Here is a 21,078-nt window from a genome sequence, read left to right as displayed (position 1 = left end):
AGAGGCTGATGCTGCCCCCAGTGGTCTCAGCCGAGCTGTTGCCTTGACTCTGGAGCCTGGGATGGTGTCACACAAACTCTCTCCTGCCGGCCTCGTTACATTTTATGGTTCAAGCTCACCTTTGTGATTTGTTTGAACTATAAGGTGATGGGCACTTTCATGGAAATACGGTAGCAGCCAGTGATGCTTTGAGACTTAGCATTGCAGGCAGCCTGCTCCTCCAACAACGGCCACATCATCCATATGCCACAGCCAATCCTGGAGAGGCAGTGAGACGGGAAACTGGACCTGGTGGCCAGTTGGTGGTGACCGTGTCTTGTTCCCTAAAAAACATACATTTGTTAACTCAAACAACGATGTTGGCGTAAAGAGGCCAGAGGAAACCCTTTGACTAAGCCAAGGGAGCCAAGTGAAGTCAATAGTACACAAGCAAAGGTACTCCATGTTACACAGCTGTAGCTCTTTTTTTGAGAGTATTTTTCTTGCAGCATTTAAGGCTGAGGCACTCGATAGCTCTGGCACCCAAGACCTGCGTGATCATCTGATGCTGACTGGCTGCCATGCGGAAAGAACAACAGATGCCAGAACTTTCTAGGCATCCCGAGAAGCAAGGTGCCCCCACTGGCATTCCAACATTTGCTCCCACTGCCATTCCGTAGCTGGAATGCCAGTGGGAGCACGAACCAAACAGAGCAAATATATTGCGTAGGGTTTTTACTTTTGAGAAATGGAACATCTCTGAATTTTGTTGACTTTCATCAAATGTATACAATGCAAAAGCAGCCAGGCACCAAAAATATGCTGCTCAGTGCTCTGAGCTGTTCATTCGTTGGCATTAAAGCAGTGCTGAATGATTAAATGATGATTGTAGCTAAACAAAAGAGGTACGATACTAAAATCTTTAAATCTCATGAAGACCCAACAAATACATTTTGTTGTGTAGTTTGATGCCCTTCAGTACAGTGACTGGCTCTAAATTACCAGCCTCTTTCCAAATTGTGGCCCCCACCCGCTGAAAAAGTAATACTATTTGCGGTGTCTGTGCTCTGCCAGCAGAGGTCGTGCTTCACCACCAATCTTCTGGGGTGTCTGAATGGTGCCGCCGTGTTTAGGGTGTAGGAGGAGGACGTAGCGGGAGGACGTAGGCTGCCACTTGGCAGTTCGGACGCAACGCTGCTTGACTCAAATCACCACAAGTGGTCAGAGGTGGAATAGCGGGAACCTCGACCTCGTCACCATGGTGATGATGTCACTCACTAACAGGAACAACATGAACCTGTCAGTGGCTAAAGCTGCTAACTTGAGCTGCTACTATTGTCCGCTAGCAACCGTTAGCTTAGCTCAGCCCCTCTGGTCCTCCAGCTCAGACCAGCGTAGAGCTGCTGAACCAGTGTCGACCCTCGTCTTGCTGCTTTGTTGGTCTGACAGTATTTAAGACGTTAAATGTTTCTCAGACATTCCTCTGGTTCATCAGTATCTGAAGCTCCTGAGCTCCGGGTCGGTGACACACCTGGTACACCTGGTACAGGCCTGCTCACGCTGCCGGCTCCCTCGTCCCTCAACCGCTTGGAGTCTAGACACTAGCAATGTTTTGGACCTGATGAATTGTATTAAATAATTATTTGACCACGATTATGTTTTTTTCAGGTAAATTTAAACTTTCATTCAAGGTTCTGTGGATGTATATATTTATATATGTGTATTGAATTTGGAAAATTGTTGTCTTTTGCACCTATAAAGGTGAAGGGATTCCTGAGCCGAGGCGGACCAGACAGCTGAAGGGAGCGAAGTCTTAACTTTTCTACATTCATCAACCGTCAGCACTTTTTCACCAGACAGAAATATTGTGCTCTCTAGCCAGCAGCACTCATCCCACAGCGTTCACACTTCATGCAGTCACTACTGTCAAATTCATGTGTGCTCATTTGAACTTTGAATTTTCCACATCAGCAATGTTACATGCTCAGTTTTTTAATCACTTCACAGAATAACTTTCATCAGTTTGGGGAACCGATAAGGTGAATGTTGGCTGTAATTTTCATAACAACATTATAAAATGTTTTCTTTTTTTAAATAAAAGGTATCGGATGCCTAAGAAAATGTTGCCGAGCTAGCCAGGAGTCGAACCTAGAATCTTCTGATCCGTAGTCAGACGCGTTATCCATTGCGCCACTAGCCCGCTGCTTACTTAGATAACTGCTACAATATTTAAGCATCTTTTCCACAATTTTTGTTTTAATAGCAGAATAATTTTTCCGAAACCGATATAAGAATAAGGGAAATCGTAGGTTTTGCATCGTTTTGCTCACACAAGACGGTAATTACACAGGCTGCTTTATTAACTGCGACTCAAACCTAAATTCAGAGTATATTTTACTTCCTATCAGACCCACAGTCGAAACTGATTATTGATTAACCACAAGTCCCCTTAGCAGGTCATGTGCACAGTCAGTCAGACGCCGCCAGGCTCCCTAAACACACCAAACAATAGGAAAACGCAGCTTTCCAGAAACCAACTTTCCGGTCGCACAAACGTAACCACAATGTTGCCAGATCTGTAGAAATTAAGCTTTTGTAGGGAACATCACATTTGACCAGCCGTAACACAAATTTCCAGCTGAATAATTCCCTGTGGTAGAAAATATATGTCCTTTCACTTTACATCGTTCAAGAGTCTTCAGTATTTTTTATATTTTTACTGTAAGCAGCGTTGTTTCGTCGTGTTTTCTGGGGATTGCGAACTGAGTGTGGCGCCCGCGGTGCCCACCAGGAAGTGTCCGCTGGCGGGAAGTTTACCGCCTGCTCCCCGGCTGGTTGGTTGAGTTCGGACGCTGCGACGACTTCAGCAATGGTGAAGCAGGAGCAAGGCGGAATATATCAGTAACGACAGTCAACGGTGAACGCGGACGAGTGCCTGAGCTTCATGGTGGTTGAGCCCGAAGGCCGCCATGGAGAAGATGATCTCTCTGTCAGATGGGGACAGCGCTGCAGAACTCCAGGAGTACCTGTCCTCCCTCCCACAGGAAAAGGTAAATTTAGGGCCTGAGCCCGGAGGTACTCCGGGGCGAAGACTGACAGTGTTTGCTCAGCACACTACAACACCACCCCCGCCCCCCCAAACAAAAAACCACCCTAAACAAGCTCCGAACCCCACCAAATTTCACAGGCAGGTCACGGGGGCAGGAGAGGGGGTGAGGTGCAACATTGGTTTCAATGGGGGGGGGGGGCAAGAGAAGAGGAATTCTTTCTTTCTCACAAATTTGGCACACACGTCGGCGAAAAATTTGATATTCTAAAAGGAAATCAAGAAAAACTCAATAGCGCCATCTAGGGACAGTAAAAACACCACAACAGCCCGTAGGAACGTCCTACAGACACGGGACCGACACCGTTGGATTTGTTTCGTCGAGACGGAAAAATCCTACACTCGTACCACAATTTGGACACGAATGTTCAATTTTTTTTAGCACAGATCAAAGACAGAGCAGTGGGGGAGGGGTTCTTAAAGGGCCAGCTCTCAGCTCTGCTCTCCACTCTAGCACAGATCAAAGACAGAGCAGTGGGGGAGGGGTTCTTAAAGGGCCAGCTCTCAGCTCTGCTCTCACTCTAGCACAGATCAAAGACAGAGCAGTGGGGAGGGGTTCTTAAAGGGCCAGCTCTCAGCTCTGCTCTCACTCTAGCACAGATCAAAGACAGAACAGTGGGGAGGGGTTCTTAAAGGGCCAGCTCTCAGCTCTGCTCTCACTCTAGCACAGATCAAAGACAGAACAGTGGGGAGGGGTTCTTAAAGGGCCAGCTCTCAGCTCTGCTCTCACTCTAGCACAGATCAGAGACAGAGCAGTGGGGGAGGGGTTCTTAAAGGGCCAGCTCTCAGCTCTGCTCTCACTCTAGCACAGATCAAAGACAGAGCAGTGGGGAGGGGTTCTTAAAGGGCCAGCTCTCAGCTCTGCTCTCTCTCTAGCACAGATCAAAGACAGAGCAGTGGGGGAGGGGTTCTTAAAGGGCCAGCTCTCAGCTCTGCTCTCACTCTAGCACAGATCAAAGACAGAGCAGTGGGGAGGGGTTCTTAAAGGGCCAGCTCTCAGCTCTGCTCTCACTCTAGCACAGATCAAAGACAGAGCAGTGGGGGAGGGGTTCTTAAAGGGCCAGCTCTCAGCTCTGCTCTCACTCTAGCACAGATCAAAGACAGAGCAGTGGGGAGGGGTTCTTAAAGGGCCAGCTCTCAGCTCTGCTCTCACTCTAGCACAGATCAGAGACAGAGCAGTGGGGGAGGGGTTCTTAAAGGGCCAGCTCTCAGCTCTGCTCTCACTCTAGCACAGATCAAAGACAGAGCAGTGGGGGAGGGGTTCTTAAAGGGCCAGCTCTCAGCTCTGCTCTCACTCTAGCACAGATCAGAGACAGAGCAGTGGGGGAGGGGTTCTTAAAGGGCCAGCTCTCAGCTCTGCTCTCACTCTAGCACAGATCAAAGACAGAGCAGTGGGGGAGGGGTTCTTAAAGGGCCAGCTCTCAGCTCTGCTCTCCACTCTAGCACAGATCAAAGACAGAGCAGTGGGGAGGGGTTCTTAAAGGGCCAGCTCTCAGCTCTGCTCTCCACTCTAGCACAGATCAGAGACAGAGCAGTGGGGGAGGGGTTCTTAAAGGGCCAGCTCTCAGCTCTGCTCTCACTCTCTGATCAGACTCAGGCTTCTAACTCCTCAACTACAAGGCCTCCACCCTGGACCAGGACACCCTGGGATTCAGGCCAGGGCTCAGGTCCTCACAACGCTGCTTGCAGCTTTAATTACCTTTTATACTGCTGACTCAAGGTTTGCCAACATGAGTTTGTAATTTTCTCTCTGCACCTCCAGCTAACCTCCATGATTACCAGTAGTGCCCTGAAGGGTACGAAGGTGGGCGGCGTGATTAAAGGCATCTTGAAGGGTAAGAGCACCGTCATCTCATCCTTGTGTCAGTCATAGCAGCAGCAGTATGGTTGCTTCTGTCAGTATCACCAACAGTAACGATGTGAACTGTGCAACTTCCTGTCTGACTGAATATAGGAACAGAAGAATCCAACATGCCACTTTGGGCCACTTGGGTTCATTGTGATGAGCATTTTTGAAATTTCTTGACATCTTATAGACAAACGAATTCACTGAATGATGATGACATTAATTGATCATGATAGTTATTGTCAGTGGCAGCCCTGCTGTGCGTTAACGGCACCTGTCACCTGTTCCTGCCTCAGGCTCTCCTCCCAGTTCCACTGAGGGGTCCAAACGCAGGCTCCTGCTCTATCAGCAGTGCATCCCCCTGTGTGAGTCCGGTGACCTCCAGCCTGAGGTGGCAGCTGATATCATTGGCCTGCTAATGCTGGAGGTAACTAAAATACAGGCTTCTCAAAATGACGTCTTTCAGTGATCATGTTTGATCAACCAAACACCAGTGGAGGATAGCTGGCGTGTGCAGTTCCCCAACTGGGCTGTGGTACTGGACTGGGATGGTGCGGTGTAACGTGGTCCCAGCACAGACAATACAGCAGGTGTGTTGGGTGTCGTTTGTCCCTCGTTGGATTGGTACAAATTAATCAGCACAGTAAGTGTTTCATAATCAGTACCCTGTAGCCATGATACACAATGTAGAACCCAACAACCTACACCACCCACAACATGAATACCACCCAGTATCACACCTGTCCCATGACAGCAGGACAACTGGGACCTCTCTCCAGATACGGGGAGCTAAATATCACGACGCGGGCCTTCGCATTCGTGTGTCTGGGCTGGTTGGAGACTGATGATGCGTGCAGATGTGATTATATAATGAATGCCTGGACCAACTCTTGTGGACATCTGATCTCCAGGGCTTCCATCATGATAACAACTGAGGCTTCTCTTTGTTCCTGTGCTCTGTTTGCGACACCTGTGATAAAGGCTCCCTCTGGTTCCTATGGTAACCCTGAGTCTGTTTGCAGACTCGTACTTTATCTGGATCCTCTCTTGCGCAACTGGCATCGCTTTTTGTTGAAACCGTGAAGTCTGGGAAAATGGGCAACGGGAAATCCTTGGAGCTGTTTCCTACTGTGCTGACTGCACTGTCAGCCTGTAAAGCCTTGACCTACGGCAAAGGTGGGTGCCAGTTAGCAGCCTTGCCACCGTCTCACTGCCAGGTGCTTATTGTGAAAGATCATTGCTCCATGTCTCTTGTGTGGCGACATGACAACTGCAGGTGAACTCAACGGGGAGGAATACAAGAGACAGCTGATCAACAGCCTCTGCTCCAGCAGGTGTGTGTGTGTGTGTGTGTGTGTGTGTGTGTGTGTGTGTGTGTGTGTGTGTGTGTGTTGGGTGCTTCAACATCATGTTTTAAAAAGCAGCATGCTATTTATACCTCCCCCCTCTCATGAAAACATTTTCTTTGTCTCTTGTTATGCAGATGGGACCCACAGTGTGTTGTCCACCTGGCCACCATGTTCAGGTAACAGCTTTGATGTCACCTGCGATTGTGGCTTCATGAGTTGTATAATCTGATGGAGCTGTTGTGGCTCTGCTCTGCATCACTGTAGGGACGTTCCTTTATCATCAGAGGAGATGCAGTTCGTGGTGGAGAAAGTTCTGCGGATGTTCAGTCAGCTGGATCTGCAGGAGATCCCACCGCTAGTTTATCAACTGCTGCTTTTATCTGGAAAGGTACGTGTGCAGGATAAGTAACGTCTGCCTCTCTACATTTTATTATCCAAACGTCTGTGTTGTGTCTTCCAGGGTTGCAAGAAACAGGTCTTGGATGGAATCATCAGTTACTTTAAGGAGCAAGATCGTCACCAGGAAGAGGAGCAGAAACACGGAGAGTGAGTGATGTGCTGTGTTCCCAAGACAACAGCCGGAAAGTGTCAAAGCGCCAAAATCACTGGTCCAAATCTCATCTACCGCTTCAGGATGAGGTCACTTCCAACATCAAACTTGGTGGCCGCCTTCCTCAACGCCATTCTTTTAAAGTTTATTTTACCTGTCAAGTACTCACTGAAATGAGGAGAAGGCTTTATTACCGCTGCGTTACTCTGTGACTCCAGAATTCAGAAACAGCAGCTACATATTTTTAGCTTGATGCTATTTTCATTAATGCTAAGAACAAAAACTTGTTCATGGACTTCTTAGCACGCAGTCAGATGGATGTCAGTGATGGAAATCTGCAGGTGGGAGCTCTGACTGTTGTCTTGATTTGTACACAGTAAAATTACTGCTTGTGACCTGCTTGAATGTTATTCTGTAACACCCCCCACACTTTCTCTCTGAGGAGCCTGGATCTGGAGGTCCAGTCTATTCCACAGGACCAGTTGAGGTACGTGGAGGGCACTATAATCCTCCACATTGTCTTTGCTATAAGACTCAACCACGAACTCTGCAGAGAACTCCTTAAAAGCTTCAAGGTAACTTGTGTTTTTCCTCTCTACAACTGAAACCGTGTTAGGAATTGAAGTAAATGGTCACGACACATAACTATTGACTTGCTTTTTGAAATGGCAGACATCTTATGGGGACCTCTGCCCTTTCAGTGTTGCCCTGTTGCTATCAGTGGCACGCGTGCAGCGCTACGAGGAGCAGGTGAGAGACCTCCTGTTGTTCCTTTTATTGTCAGCGGAGTCTGTTCTGTCGTTCATTTATCATCCGCTCATTCATTCATGCTGTGTGGCCACTGGTTGTGTAGGTGTTTGAGCTGTTGAAGGGGGCCATCGTCAAGAGCTTTAAAGATGAGCAGCTGCTGCAGGGGTCAAAGTTCCTGCAGGACCTCCGGCCTGCTCACTGCAGCGTGGCTCAGATGGTGGTTCACACGGTGAAGAACAGGTCAGAGCGCCACTTCCCTCCTGGCCATGACTTCCATGATCCCACTACCATCACATTTATGGTGGCACATTTATCCACAGCGCCCATGCCACCTGGAAAGATGTCGCTCAAAAAAGCAAAACAAATAACTCCTATGAACCAAGGCATCCAACAGCACTCCATTTTTGGAATGCACTCATTTATTCTCACCCTCCTGTTTATTTGATTCACTAAAATAATGACAGTATTTGAGGTTGATCTGCCTTGTGAATCCATTACAGTGTGTTTGGTTGGGATCATGTGACCCAGGGGCTGGTACAGCTGGGCTTCTTCCTCCTGGACAACTATGGACCCAAACCTGGACCCTTTTGCAAGACCCCAGAGGGCTCTGGTGCTGTGGCCAGGACCCCCACTCAGCTGGCATGTCAGCTGGGAGGCCAGGTGCTCCTGCAGGCCTTCAAGGTAACGGCAATCATGGCAGGTTGCAGTCATGGACTGTGGAGCTCGTTTCTCACTGGAGGAAGTGTGTTTCTTCTGTGGTCAGATGCACGAAGCAGTCAGAGGCGAGATCCTGGAGCAAGTTCTGAATCGACTGGTGACAAAGACGGCCTCGCCAGTCAGCCATTACTTAGGTGATGAGACCTCACAGGCCCAGTCCTCACAAGGCCAGGCTCCCTTTATTCTAATGAGCTTATTTACCTGGTTCTTCCGTCTCGTCAGACCTTTTCTCTGACATCGTGACCTCTGCTCCCATGATTCTACTGGAGTCATCATCCAAGGTGACAGAGACCTTTGACCACCTGTCGTACCTGCCTCTGTCTACCGTACAGGGCCTGCTGAAAGCTGTCCAGGTATGCACGCACACAAACCCCCACACACACACACATGCTCACAGAGAGGTGTCGTGTTGAGTGACTGTTCTCTGTCTAATCTCAAGCCTCTGCTGAAGGTCAGTATGTCCATGAAAGATGCATTGATTCTAGTTCTCCGCAAGGCCATGTTCTCCAGGTATGTCACATTCTGCTTTTTCCCTCTCTGGCTCTGTCGTGTCATCAGCCAGGATTTGCTAGTTTTTGTATCATGATTAAGAAAATGCATCTTTTACAATCTTAATCCCTCAAATACATTCACACCCTCAACCAGCCAAGTGGATGGAAGGAAGTCTGCAGTGACAGGCTTCTTGTTGCTGCTGAAGAACTTCAAAGTTTTGGGCAGCTTGACTTCCAGCCAGTGCAGCCAGGCGCTCTCCTCCAGTCAGGTGTGTCGTATGTCTAGTTGTGAACCTGTGTGTCACGTATAGAAACTGACCTCATGACCCCTGAATAGATCCAAGTGGACGTCCATTCTCGCTACAACTCTGCAGCTAACGAGGCGTTTTGCCTGGAGATCCTCAGCAGCCTGCGCCGCTGCCTTGGCCAGCAGGCTGACGTGCGCCTCCTGCTCTATGAGGTTAGACGCCACTTTTCTTCTGTGTTGACTTTACTTCATTTTAAGGACGACCGAGTGCAACCACAACCAAACTGCCCTCTGTGGCGCTGATGGACACATTCCTTTCCTGCCTGTTTCAGGGTTTCTACGCTGTTCTCCGTCGTAACTCCCAACTTGCAGGCGCCATCATGCAGACCCTTTTCTCACAGGTGTGTAAGTGTACTGAGGGCACATGGTGTTGATCCTGAAGTCACGTCTCTTATCTTCCTACCTTCAGCTGAAGCGATACTACGAACCTGAGCAAGACCTCCTCCCCCCCGTGAAGCTGGAGCCGTGCATCACTGCTCACGGAGAACACGTCTACCTCCAGGAGCCACTGGTACTGAGGAGTATATGCTCCCAATGCAGCTGAAAACTTAGCTCACCTCGTTCCCCTTCATCCAGGAGTGTTTCTTGCTTCAGGCCCATCTTGTGTGCTGTGCTGTTCATTGTCTGCTGTGGCTTCAAAACATTCGCCAGTCAGCTGCCCTTAATGCTGACAGCAGCGATGATGAGGAGGAGGAAGGCTACCAGAGTGAACTGCAGACGATGCTGGAGAGCATGAGGAGACGCATGAGTAAAAGTGACCTGGAGGACTTTGAACTGGTATGAATTCATGGAGCTGTAACAGACTGACTACAACCACACTGAGTGGAAGAAGCAGTACATTTTAGAACAGTATGAAGTAAACACGAAATCCATTTCCCTGAAAACAAACAAACTTGTCCACTGCGTGCGTGTTGTTAATCAGGATAAGTCGGCCGAGTTCTCCATGGCGTCTGGTGTGGGGGTGAAGAACAGCATCTATGCTGTGCTGGTGATGGGCGTGTACGAGGTCCTCATGGAGTACACCTTCGTCAGAGCCAATTACAGGTAGCAGCTTGGGCTGGAACGTATATGTGATGATGATCACAGTCATCATGACTGTGTGTGTATGGAACACAAAGCTCTGTACATGTGCAGCGTTGTCATGATGGGTTAGTTCATCTCAGTTATTGGCACGGTTGTTACCTGTGAAGCATTTATGATTCAAGTGTTCAATACTCGAACAGGGACACAAAGGGAGGCGTGACACAAAGCTACGTGTTCAGGCCCCATCTCCTTCAATGATATGATGAGTTATCACTGATGTGATTCTATAGAATTCAATGCACCACTGTGACTCTTTCCCGATTGATTCTATTAATATTTCCATTATCTTAAAGAAATATTGATAGATTAATAGGGAGAAAAACAGAACACAGTAGCTTCAGGTTCCCGATGCCATAAATGACACGCGTGTGTCATACTGAGATGTTCACATGTATGTTTCTGTCTCTCAAAGCTGAAGAGCTCTGATGTCCAGCTCCTCAGTCACTGTCACTCTTCACACACGTCATGTGTCTTAATGGATCGTCTTCTAGAAAAGACTCGGTGCCATTGATGTGTTTCTATGCTCTGATTAACTGTCAGTAAAACGCACCTGGAGGAGCTGATGGATCTGTTCAGCCGCTACCACAAGCTGTCCGAGCTCCTGAAGGAGAAATCTGGGAAGGGTCGGCTGCCCTCACACAAGACTCCTCGCAGTTTGCTCTCGATGGGTTTCATCTCAACCCTCCTCACTGCACTCTTCAGGTAAAAACAAAGACCCCATACGTGAACTCAAAATACTGTACATGTTAACTTCCATCAGGGCTGTTTTCCAGGGACAGCGCTCAGAGCCGAGGGGAGGCTCTGTCAGTGCTGCGTTCAAATGGAGAGTTTGTGCGTTACTCGGTGAGCGTGGCGGTCCAGAAGATCCAGCAGCTGGAGGAAACTGGGAACACTGACGGCCCAGATGGGCAGAACACTGACAAGACTTTCCGCTTCCTTTGTGACATGACAAGGTAGGAATCCCTTGGCCTGAGTAACAGCATTTCCTGATGCTGGTTTGTTTCTCTGAGACGATGCAATCTTTGGCAGTGTGCTGATGTGGCGCTACACCAACATCCCCAGCGTGGTGGAGGATGCTGGGAGGAAGGAGAAGCGCACCAGTCTGTCCCACCTGTGTCTAGAGGGTCTGCTCAGGATCTTCACTACCTGCCAGCAGCGCTACCCAGACAGGGTGGCCCAGCTCCTCTCCAGCATGGGTGAGACACAGACAGGTGACCAGCTATACACCTGGAGAATATCATGATGTCACCTGCAGGAACTCCATTGTGTTTCTTCCAGAAATGTCAGAGGAGGATGTCGAGCCAGATGATGCCAACGTCACGGACATGAACTGTTTTTACATAAGACAATTCCAGGTATGTGGTACACTACACATCACGGTTCATTTTGTCTGGTCTGAGCACCTGCGCTGATTGTCTGCTCCACCTGTCAACAGAGGGCGCTGTTCACTCAGTTGAGTGCAGGAGAAGATGAATTCAACAGTAAAGAGGCTCAGTTGTTGCTCAGTATTTTGACTGTGCTGTCGCAGCAGTTAAAGCCCTCGTCCCCGCAGGTATGTGCCCCCCTAAACACCCTCCACTGGACGCCGCCAGCGCTGCTTCTGCTCACACTCGTATGCATTGAACCAACAGTTTGTTCAGATGATCACTTGGACTGTGAAGATCTGCAAGGAGGCCAGTTTTGGTGAGTGAGTGAAATGAAACACTTCTGTTAGCTTTGGTGGGAAGTGATCCAAGGTCCCCTCCTTCTCCTCAGAGGACTCGGCGTTCTCCAAGGCGCTGCTCTCGCTCCTGTTCCAACTGTACGTTCTCTTCAAGAGCCCCGTGGGCCTGCTGCTAGAGCTCTGCCAAGACATCCACAGCCAACTGGGAGATATCGACCAGGTACAAACATGCAGCACGAACACATGAAAAAGCCCAACTACTGAGAAAGATGTCATTGCGCAGTGTACACACACACACACACACACACACACACACACCAGCACACACACACACACACACACACACCAGCACTGGTTGGTTGTCTGCTTCGGGACTCATTTCAGGATTCATTCATCAGTTTAAAATCTGTTCAGTGTTTAATGGAGTCACGTTCTCTCTTTTGCTTCCTGCCTCTGGTGTTTCCTCTGCTCCTCTTTGAACAGTCACATTTCAGTAGCCCAGGAAGTGAGTGGATGACGAGTGGTTTTGTTATGAAAAGAAGCTTGATTGATGGAGTCTGTCTGGACAAAATTGTGGACAATAACCAGTGTGAAAGGAGGAAAAGTTCCTGACACCTTTGGTCTTCGCCTTCAGGATGTGGAGGTGGAGAACCAGCGTCACTATGCTGTGGTCAACGTGAAGACGGCAACAACGGCAGCAGTAAGTGTTCTCTAGCTGAGTCGTGCGTCCTGAGTCTGCTGAGCTGACCTTGGTGTCTGACCGCAGCTGCTGGTCCTTGCTCAGGCTGATAAGGTGCTTGATGAGGTGGACTGGCTGATCGCTAAGAAGAAAAGCCAGATGGTCTCAGATAAGTCTGACTCAGGTGAGGACTCTTTCCTTCTCGCTGTTATTGTGAGAGCTAAGAAGGGAGGAGGGGCCACTAAATAGCTGTGTCTTTAAGAGGCCACTCAGACAGCTGGTCATCAGGATCCGGTGGAGAAAGCGGTGACGCTGGAGCTTGGGACCCTCCTGACAGCAGTCATCGAGCTGGTCCAGACAGCACTGCCTCCCGGGACCTGCACCATCACGCTGTTGAGAGAGCTGAGCCGCACGTACACCATCCTCACCACCCTGGTCAAATATGTGCGTGTTTATTATGAGTGTGGAGGACTTTGTGTAATGAGCTGCCTTGTGTGACGGCCTCTCTACATCTCGTTGTAGTACATTCAAGTATGTGCTGCCAACTGTGCACTTCCTTCACGCTTTGAGAAGCTGGTGAGTCTCAGGCACCGTCTGTCGCTCTGAACGTGGGACCCAGTTGACGCCATGCTAATGTTCTCTTGCACCGTTCAGGTCAAACTCTCTGGCTCCCACCTGACGCCGCAGTGCTACGCTTTCATCACATACGTTCAGGTAGAGAAGTGTTTAACCATCAAGCCCTGAGGGAGGTTTTTGACTGGGTTCTTGTCTCTCGCTCTGTCAGGGTGGAGAATTGAGTGTCGGAGGTGCAGATGACAAGAAGAGGAAGAAAAGGAGTGAAGTGAACCCTGCAGCCTCAGTAAGGACGCCTCCATACGTCTTAGTCATGATAAACACACACACATTCCTTTACTTTATTAGTAGAAAAATGAACAGATACTGCACAACCTCAACAATTGTGTTGTTCATTCACTGCAGGCAAAACTCTTGCGGGAGACAAAGGCGATCCCCAACCTGATCTTCAGCATCGAACAGTATGAGAAGTACCTCATCACCCTCTCAAAGAAATCAAAGGTAGCTGGAAGACTTCTTCCATGTTGTGCCACTGTGCACTGCGCTGGCAGCGGCAGTTTCAGCAGCAGTTGTGTGTCGTCCAGGTCAATCTGATGCAGTACATGAAGCTGAGCACCTCCAGAGACTTCCGCATCAACGCTGCCACTCTGGACGCTGCCCTGCAGGAGCAGGACCACAGTCAGGAGGTAGGTGGTATCTCTCAACTGGTTCTCCAGGCGTAATAATTGATTCGTAGAGCTTTCTGGAACGTCCATATTGTTTTGAACATTTCCCTCCCCTGAATCCTCCGTTTCTTCTCCATCTGATCTTTCAGCCACCAGAGTCACAGGACACGGAGGAGACACAGGAACCCAAAAAGAAGAAGAGGAAGCAATGAGCAGCTCCAGACGTGTGTTAGCACTGCTGGCACTACCTTTCCTTATCCAGGGAGCCTTTGGTGATGGCAATGATCTGATAGATGTCCAAGGCCTCCCCTGAAAGCACACACAGTTGGTCTGTTCCAGTGCAGCAGTTCTTTATGACTAACATTAAAACTGGTTTTACTTGACATTCTGATGGTTCTGACACACGCTGGTAATGGCACAGGGCTCACCGGGGGGTAGGCCGTATCTCCGTTCCACACCTGTGGGGTTGGAGGGGGTCACGCAGTCCATGTCGACCTCCTTCCTCAGACACTTGTCAATGTCAACGGCACTGAAGAAAGCGACTGAGTGTGGGAGGTCGTGCATGCCCAGCGCGTGGCTGAACATGCTCCTGCAGAAGAACACACTGGTTTATGATTCAGTGGTGAATTAGTGTGCGCGCGTGTGAAGATCAATGAACAGGAAGTTGTAAACGGACCGTGTGAGCAGGTTGGTGATCTGGAGCGCCAGAGCTGCTCTGTGGCGGTCTTCAGTGCGGACCAGGTATCGCACCTCATCATGAATGCTGATGCAGAAGCGCCCGTCGATGTCATGTTCCTCAAAGAGCCACTTCATGGCCACCAGCATCAGATGGAGGTAGTCCACCGCTGAGCTCTGGACCACCCAGTTGACTCTGCTGGTAATGAACTCGTCCTTCACTGCCTGGGGCTCCAGCGCTCTGCTGATCCTGCAGCCCAGCACTGGAGTGCACGGCTGGGCTGAATGGGCAATACTCTCTAGTTTATTGAACATGTCTGACTCGGTACCCCCGGACCAATGGCGTTTGCTGACCATGTCCCACCTTTTTCGCCGAGAGCTTGAGAGATAAATGGAACAAACATTTCAGAGTGTCTGAAAGGACCTTGGCGAGTTATTTACATGCTCCCTTACCACTGTGACGCCAGTCTGTTGATCCTCCGTAACTCCTGCAGGGAGACGCTGCCGTCCTCCTCCCTCTCCACCTCAATACCCAGCTCGCTGACCAGCCACTCGCCCTCCTCCGACAGATGATACCTGGCACAAAACACGGCAAACTGGCTCAAATGTCTGTTTTTAGCATTTAATCATGGAAGGCTTGTAACATTCACACCTATCAGTGTCACAATGCTGAGGATTTCTTCAAGGGTTAGGGAATTTGTACCAGAACGGTTCTCCTGGATCTGTGTCGGTCCCTGATACAGAAGACCTCAGCAGTGCAAGAAAACCTCTTTGAATCATCAATGGGGCTACACAAGGTCAGTGGAAAGAGTGCACAGCGTGTCTGAGAGAAAAAGGATTCTAAGCAACAAGCGAGAGAGAAGGAAACAAATCCATACTCATCATGAATGTGCATCTGAAGGACTCCCAGATGAGCTGCCTGATCGGTCAAGAAACCGTAAGGACCCCAACACCCAAATCAGATCTCCTGGGTCCACCATTGACATTCAGTCGTCAGCAGTGTTCATCTTAACCCTGGTGTATGCTTCTGCGTCACGGCGACGGTCGAGCGACCCCGTAGTAGACCCTACGCCGTCATTGAGCATTCGAAGTTCTGCAATTCACTGCCAAGCCGCTAGGGGGTGTGGCTGTCTCTGTACTTGTGGACCTCCTCGATAACCTTTTCTTCGGCTTGGTCCATTCTTGCGTCTAGCTCTCACCACAGAAACTTTAAAAATGGCGGTGTTGTTGTGCTGAACCGCAAATGTCATTCCGAGCGGACCAATTACAGTCCGTGACGTTCACAACGCGTCGACGCGACGCATAGTCAGGATTTTTTGGAGGTGCACGTCAGGCTACGGCGTAGGGTCCGCGTCAATGGCGTAGGTACAGCGTCACCGTGACGCAGAAGCATAAACCAGCTGTAGAGCTGCATCGACCTTAGTCACCGCCGGCTTGTCTTGGTTTTTAGGGGCCTGACCCATCATGGTTGGGTCCGTACCTGCGGATTCCCTTGGTCAGGGCGTACATCTGCCGGGCCTTGCTTGCAGCCTCTGTCTGATCCAGACGATGGTTGAACTGCATCAGCAGCCTCTCAGCGAACGGCTGTCCTGCACCGTAGATGCGTCCGTAGTTGAAAACCTTGGCGTGCTCCCGGCTGATGCCCACAGTGTCTGCTGTGCGGCTGTGCAGGTCGGTGCCTTGACTCTTCTTCCCCTGAAGGGTCATCCAGCCGAAAGCTGTGCAGCCTGAAGGCAACAGAGACGTGAGGACGCACGATCTGCTTCACGAGACGAGTGCTTTTGAGGAACCTCACCGTGCATGCCAGCGAAGTGAGCCTCTCCAAGAACAGCTGCAATCCACAACTCCTGTGAGTCCACGTCTGCACCCACCAGGTGGTACCCGGGTGGCACCTGCACCATGGCCTTCAGCTCACTGCCTACTCTGTCCCGCTGTCGACACAAAATCTGAGTTTCTCTCCCGTCGGATGAAGCATCAGGAAGTGTATTTCCTTGGTGACTTACTCGTGCATTACTGGCAGTCAGCCATGTTGGCTCCACAGCCCTCCGCGTGACTGTTCCAGCGGTGACGACCTGAGGCAATATGGCGCCATACTGCCCTTCTTCATCAAACTCTCCATGCCTGTGGAGGACAGACACACGGTTGGACACAGTGATGGTGATGTCATCACTGTCTGGTCGGAGAACAGCACAGACCCCACAAACCTGCTGACAAAGCGGGGAAGCTCTCCCTTCCTCAGCCACAGCACCATCTGGGAGCTACAAGGACACAACCATCAACTTCCTGACTGAGCAGCCGAAGAACTTCATGGTAAACAATGATGCACCTGATGCGTTTATGAGCGTTCCTCCAGAAGGACATCATTTTATTGATCTCGAGGGCACGCGTGGCGTTGGTTCCGCCCCTCCCTGCTCGGAGCGTGCCGTCCTCCATCTTCGGCAGAAAGTCTTTAGAAAAAGGGCTGCCAACATTTTGGTGATTACCATCCTGAAACAGACCTTGGGTCAGGTGCTCAGGGTCGCAGTGATGGTTAAACCAGGTGCTCTCAGTTTGCATTACCTTGTGAGGTAATTTGAAGAACCAACAGCCTGGTACATCCACATCATTGTAGGGGCCGTTTCCATGGTGATAGGGACAGGAGCTTTTCTCCAGGGCACAATGCTGGTCTGGGGACTGTTGGTTTAACAAAAACTTATCATGTCACTGCTGTTCAATAGAAGGAGGATTAAACCTCCAAAATGCAACAGTAGAGAGCAACAGTTCTGCTCACCCCGCCTCTCGTGGTTTTATCTCCAGTCTCCTCTGTGAGACGCTCCTTGGAACTCCACTCCTCCACCTTGGGAGGAGGTGAAGACACCGTCAGTATTTTCAGCTTCAGGCTAATGGAGCCTGTAATGTGACACCTGTCTCGTGGTGTTCAACAATGAACAAAGACACTGAAGGACCATCAGACATACAGCCCAGGTGGGGGAACCAGACAAGTATCACATTTGAGAGCCGTGTGGCTCCACCTGCTTCGGTCGGTGCACTGTGGTACCTTGGCCCACACACTGCTGTCTGTCCACATGAGGTCGTCCGACAGGCCGCAGTTCGGGTATTCAGGCTGCTCTTTGCTGTTCAGCTCACAATACTCTCTGTACACACTCTCAATCACTCTGGAACACAACAAGTCAACATATCAAACCTGAGGTGGAGCAGAGGCACCACACCTGTCCAGTGAGAGTGGAGTATTACACACCTGTGTGGACACACCGGCCTGCCGTCGTCCTGCTGAGGCGTCAGGTTGTCTCTGCGCCCAGGCACCAGATAGCCCCAGCCATGTTTGTCGCTGTGATGCAGGGGGAATCCGTCCCAGGTGAGGCCCATCAGCTTGGGCGTGATCTTCATCTGCAGGCTGATGAGGCTGGCACCAGGCGACCAGCCGTCCTCCACTGACATCCTCTCACACAGCTTCCGATACCACCTGATGTCACAGTGAGGCCGATAATAACACGAGTGACAGCGGAGGGACCCTGAATGGTCTTGGGCCTGACGTCGTCTTACCCTGGATGTCCCGGCAGATGCTGCCTCCTCTTGGGGAGTCGGCTCACTGTTTCCTTCAGCTTGTCCACCGCCAGCCTGCAGGGGGGGCGGCCGTCCATCTCCTCTTCAGATGGAGGATCAGGGTCTAACAGCAGCCAACCAGACTCGATCAGCTTGGTTTGTCACTGCTGTTGTAACCACTCATCTCTCAATGAAACATGCTGGGTGTGTTGGTACCTTCCTCCCTGTCTGGAAGAGGAGCGGCCGTTTGTTTCTCCAAGTCTGTCTTTGTTTTCTTCTTGCTGGCTGCTTCTTTCTTCACCTTGAACTCCTGCACATCCCACTCAAGATCCCAGAGCCAGGGGTCGTCCTTGAAGCTTTGATAGAACACGTTCACATTTTTGATGTCAGAGTAAAATAAATGAATCCACGTGACTGTCTCCTCACCCGTCGTTCTGCAGGAGCTGGCAGGCGTCATCCGCCAGCCTCATCAGAGACTTCTTCAGTTCCCTCTGGAGCTCTTCGTAAATGTCCCGAGAATCCTCCAGGTAACGCCCCCAGTTCTGATTGACGGGCAGATAGCTGACACCCATCTCCAGCATTCCAGCTAAGGTCACCGGATGAGGGCACCTGGCCAAGGACAGTGAGCATGTTACTGTAGTAGCAGTAGTAGTAGCAGTAGTAGTAGCAGTAGTGACTCAGCACATCGGGGTTCAAGCTAAATGTCTGACCTCTCCATGAAGAGGGGAAGCTGCTGGATGAAGACTTGATGAGTGGCCTGAACGTCCAAGGCACAGTACCTCATTAACTCCTGCAGGGGGCAGCAGAGGCACAGTTATTGTAAGGTGAGATGAATGAAAGAACATCTCAGGAGGGATTGAAGCTCAGACCTGGAAGTTGTTGCGAACGTCCATCATGCTTCCTTTTATAAACGTCTCTCTGGCCTCCTTCTGCAGCGGCGGGCCTCCCACGTACAGGGCGTGGACGTCGGCCAGATTGTTGATGCTGCTAATGTTCATCCAACCCCAGGAGCCGATCTGCACAAACACCTGCCATCAGCGAGCCGCTCCTACACGCTGCTGTGTCCCCCCTTTCATACAAGAATAGAACTGATACAAACCATGGGCCCCTCCCTCTTCTGTCCCGTCTTCTTCATGTGTTGCTTGACCTCCTGGAGGCCCCTCCTCTTCCCCATCTTATTGGCCATCCACAGCGTGCGCTGGAAGCCAGTCAGCCCGGAGATGGCCATGTGGAGGCTCATGGTGTCCATGAAGCGTGTCTTAGAGCCCTTTAGCAGGAAAAATAACTGATGTGGAGTATTTACCCCCAGCAGGGAGCCCCCCCAACCTCTCAGTACCGACCTTCAGCAAATACTGCTCCTTGATGAAAGATCTGTCAAAGCTGACGTTGTGACCCACTAAAAGCCTCTCCTTCCACTCTCCCCCCGGAGGACGGGCCGAGTTGGTGGGCGTCTCCAGTGGGATGAGGTCAGCGAGGGTCAGCTGGTTGGACCAGGAGTAGCGCTCCTCAACCAGGCGTTTGCTACACCAGGAGTACCTACGAAGAGAGACGAAACCCTTCACACCTGAGGGCGGCACCTTCACATCGACATCCCTGGGCGGGAGTTTGCAGGGATTCGATGCTCTTGGCCGAAGTGTTGGCCAGTGAATCCATTACATCAATATGACTTCCTCACCAGTTGGTGGGAGACACGGCGACAGCCAGCGTGGGACACTGTCCTTCTGTCATGCAGACCTCCACATCGAACACCAGGGCCGTCTCTTCAGGGAAGTCCACCTTCTGACTGTCCCCGCCCGGCCCGTAGCGTGTCCAGCCAGCCTCCCATGTCCACTCCTGAGGCAGCGGTGGCAGCGTGGCCTGCTTCAGCTTGGCCACCTTCTCCAGGTAAGGGAGGCTCTGCTTCTGGGCCAAAACACGGAAGTGCTGGTCGAGATCGCTGCCGTACATCCTGGAGAGCTTCAGCTCCACGTCAGGCAACAGAGGAGTTTCTCTCCCCCACAGCTGGTGCTTCTGCAGGTGCCTGATGCTGCGCTCCACGTCTTCCTCCCGGTACTCCGGCTCCACACCGCGAAAGATCTGCTTATGGAGGTTCCGCGACAGCATCTGGATGTTGAGGGGGTTCAGGCGAGTCTCCGAGGAGTCTTGGTCCTGGATGGAGGGAGGCCTGGTGGAGCAGAAGGGGCGTGGACATGCTGCCTGTGTGGGGAGGAGAGGCCTCAGCAGAGAGCGGCGTAGTGCAGGGAGCATCACCCCACCAGGACCAGTCACTGCAGCTGGAACACAGCAAGACACCACGTCGTCATTCGGCTAATACGTCATGGCTGGGTTTTACTCACAGTTCTACCTGTTTCACCTTCATCAGCGCCTCCGGGCCTGGACCTCCCCCCTGAGGGCCTGCAGGTCTTTCAACAGCAGTCACACGGTGCTGGTAACGAGTGCTCGGCCACTGCGAGGAGAAACAACGTTCACTCACCGATGTTGAACGGTTACACGTCACAGCCACGTCAGCAGCTGCCAGCTGGACGGAGATGACAAGGCTCCACCTCTGGCACGTTTTGTAATCAATAATGTTCGCCTCAAGGTTTATACAACGTCGTACTCGCGCTCCAACCTCACCGTGCTTACCGTCGGGGTACTGCGACGTCACAGCGGTGTACAACTACAGCGCCATCTAACGGCCCGGAGGAGGGCCAATAATCTCAATCGCGTTTCCGATGAAATCCAGCAGAACCTGCCGTGAATCAAGCCAGTCATAGTGACGTCATTTGCTGTTTGATCAAACCTTTGCGCCATAAAAACTTAAACTTTGATATAAAAATGAAATAGATTTCGACAGATAAAGAATGACCTACTAATGCCCATACATGTATACATGTCTATATATGCAGTAATACTTCCCGTTAAGTTATCATCGGCCGCGTGGCCTAATGGATAAGGCGTCTGACTTCGGATCAGAAGATTGCAGGTTCGAGTCCTGTCGCGGTCGGATTCTTATCACACTTTTGTCAAGTACACTTACGTGACATTTGACTTAGAATCAGTTCAGAAATCATTTTTAATAAACAAATTCTTTTTTTTTGCCATATAGATTGTTCTGCTCCC

The 21,078-nt window shown here is 50.6% G+C and overlaps 2 protein-coding genes and 2 non-coding genes across 6 annotated transcripts; 2 read left to right on the top strand and 2 right to left on the bottom strand.

Annotated features, from left to right (window-relative positions):
- Nucleotides 1-2,106: 2,106 nt before the first annotated feature.
- Nucleotides 2,107-2,179, bottom strand: trnar-acg (transfer RNA arginine (anticodon ACG)). The gene has a single exon. It is a non-coding gene; the product is annotated as a tRNA-Arg (tRNA).
- Nucleotides 2,180-2,626: 447 nt separating this feature from the next.
- Nucleotides 2,627-14,150, top strand: fanci (FA complementation group I). 3 transcript variants are annotated; one of them, XM_086208030.1, is made up of 37 exons: nt 2,627-3,029; nt 4,848-4,920; nt 5,228-5,358; nt 5,954-6,107; nt 6,208-6,265; nt 6,415-6,456; nt 6,545-6,668; nt 6,741-6,826; nt 7,273-7,405; nt 7,503-7,580; nt 7,684-7,820; nt 8,081-8,261; nt 8,344-8,431; nt 8,520-8,650; nt 8,737-8,807; nt 8,943-9,057; nt 9,126-9,248; nt 9,368-9,436; nt 9,505-9,606; nt 9,690-9,872; nt 10,018-10,139; nt 10,719-10,880; nt 10,952-11,131; nt 11,208-11,374; nt 11,457-11,533; nt 11,614-11,730; nt 11,810-11,861; nt 11,934-12,061; nt 12,476-12,541; nt 12,626-12,704; nt 12,783-12,964; nt 13,043-13,096; nt 13,175-13,234; nt 13,305-13,379; nt 13,499-13,594; nt 13,678-13,779; nt 13,908-14,150. In XM_086208030.1, the coding sequence occupies exons 1-37, from the start codon at nt 2,949-2,951 to the stop codon at nt 13,968-13,970; spliced, it is 3,942 nt and encodes a 1,313-aa protein (XP_086064156.1). In that variant the 5' UTR covers nt 2,627-2,948; the 3' UTR covers nt 13,971-14,150. The 3 variants fall into 3 exon arrangements, with proteins under 3 accessions (XP_086064156.1, XP_086064155.1, XP_086064154.1); XM_086208029.1 differs by having other exon boundaries at nt 2,665-3,029; nt 7,276-7,405; nt 12,608-12,704; XM_086208028.1 differs by having other exon boundaries at nt 2,665-3,029; nt 12,608-12,704.
- On the bottom strand, nt 13,414-20,607 carry polg (polymerase (DNA directed), gamma). The gene is made up of 22 exons (XM_086208031.1): nt 20,330-20,607; nt 19,652-20,249; nt 19,317-19,512; nt 19,076-19,243; nt 18,846-18,992; nt 18,687-18,766; nt 18,403-18,585; nt 18,193-18,332; nt 17,977-18,100; nt 17,672-17,896; nt 17,471-17,588; nt 17,204-17,269; nt 16,993-17,106; nt 16,760-16,920; nt 16,638-16,691; nt 16,437-16,554; nt 16,229-16,364; nt 15,914-16,160; nt 14,887-15,009; nt 14,435-14,812; nt 14,187-14,347; nt 13,414-14,067 (listed from the first exon to the last, which is right to left on the bottom strand). Exons 2-22 carry the CDS (start codon nt 20,221-20,223, stop codon nt 14,003-14,005), a joined length of 3,576 nt encoding a protein of 1,191 aa, XP_086064157.1. The 5' UTR covers nt 20,224-20,249; nt 20,330-20,607; the 3' UTR covers nt 13,414-14,002.
- Nucleotides 20,608-20,889: 282 nt separating this feature from the next.
- trnar-ucg (transfer RNA arginine (anticodon UCG)) lies at nt 20,890-20,962 on the top strand. The gene has a single exon. It is a non-coding gene; the product is annotated as a tRNA-Arg (tRNA).
- The last annotated feature ends 116 nt before the right edge of the window (nt 20,963-21,078 follow it).

This window comes from Aulostomus chinensis, chromosome 7 (assembly GCF_037954235.1).
Source record: "Aulostomus chinensis isolate RoL2024-O1b breed Wild chromosome 7, RoL_Achi_v1.0, whole genome shotgun sequence".
NCBI classification, from domain to species: Eukaryota; Metazoa; Chordata; class Actinopteri; order Syngnathiformes; family Aulostomidae; genus Aulostomus; species Aulostomus chinensis.
Note: the sequence above shows the minus strand (reverse complement) of the source record. Positions and strands in the feature narration are given on the sequence as shown.

What these genes read in the sequence shown, in the direction of transcription:
- fanci (XM_086208028.1), top strand. Translation starts at nt 2,949, where the DNA reads ATGGAGAAGATGATCTCTCTGTCAGATGGGGACAGCGCTGCAGAACTC. An exon ending in GATTAAAGGCATCTTGAAGG is followed by an intron (nt 4,921 to 5,227) that starts GTAAGAGCACCG and finishes TTCCTGCCTCAG; the next exon opens with GCTCTCCTCCCAGTTCCACT. An exon ending in AGGCGCTCTCCTCCAGTCAG is followed by an intron (nt 9,058 to 9,125) that starts GTGTGTCGTATG and finishes ACCCCTGAATAG; the next exon opens with ATCCAAGTGGACGTCCATTC.
- polg (XM_086208031.1), bottom strand. Translation starts at nt 20,223, where the DNA reads ATGCTCCCTGCACTACGCCGCTCTCTGCTGAGGCCTCTCCTCCCCACA. An exon ending in CATCTGCCGGGACATCCAGG is followed by an intron (nt 17,897 to 17,976) that starts GTAAGACGACGT and finishes CTGTGACATCAG; the next exon opens with GTGGTATCGGAAGCTGTGTG. An exon ending in ATCACCAACCTGCTCACACG is followed by an intron (nt 14,348 to 14,434) that starts GTCCGTTTACAA and finishes GTTCTTCTGCAG; the next exon opens with GAGCATGTTCAGCCACGCGC.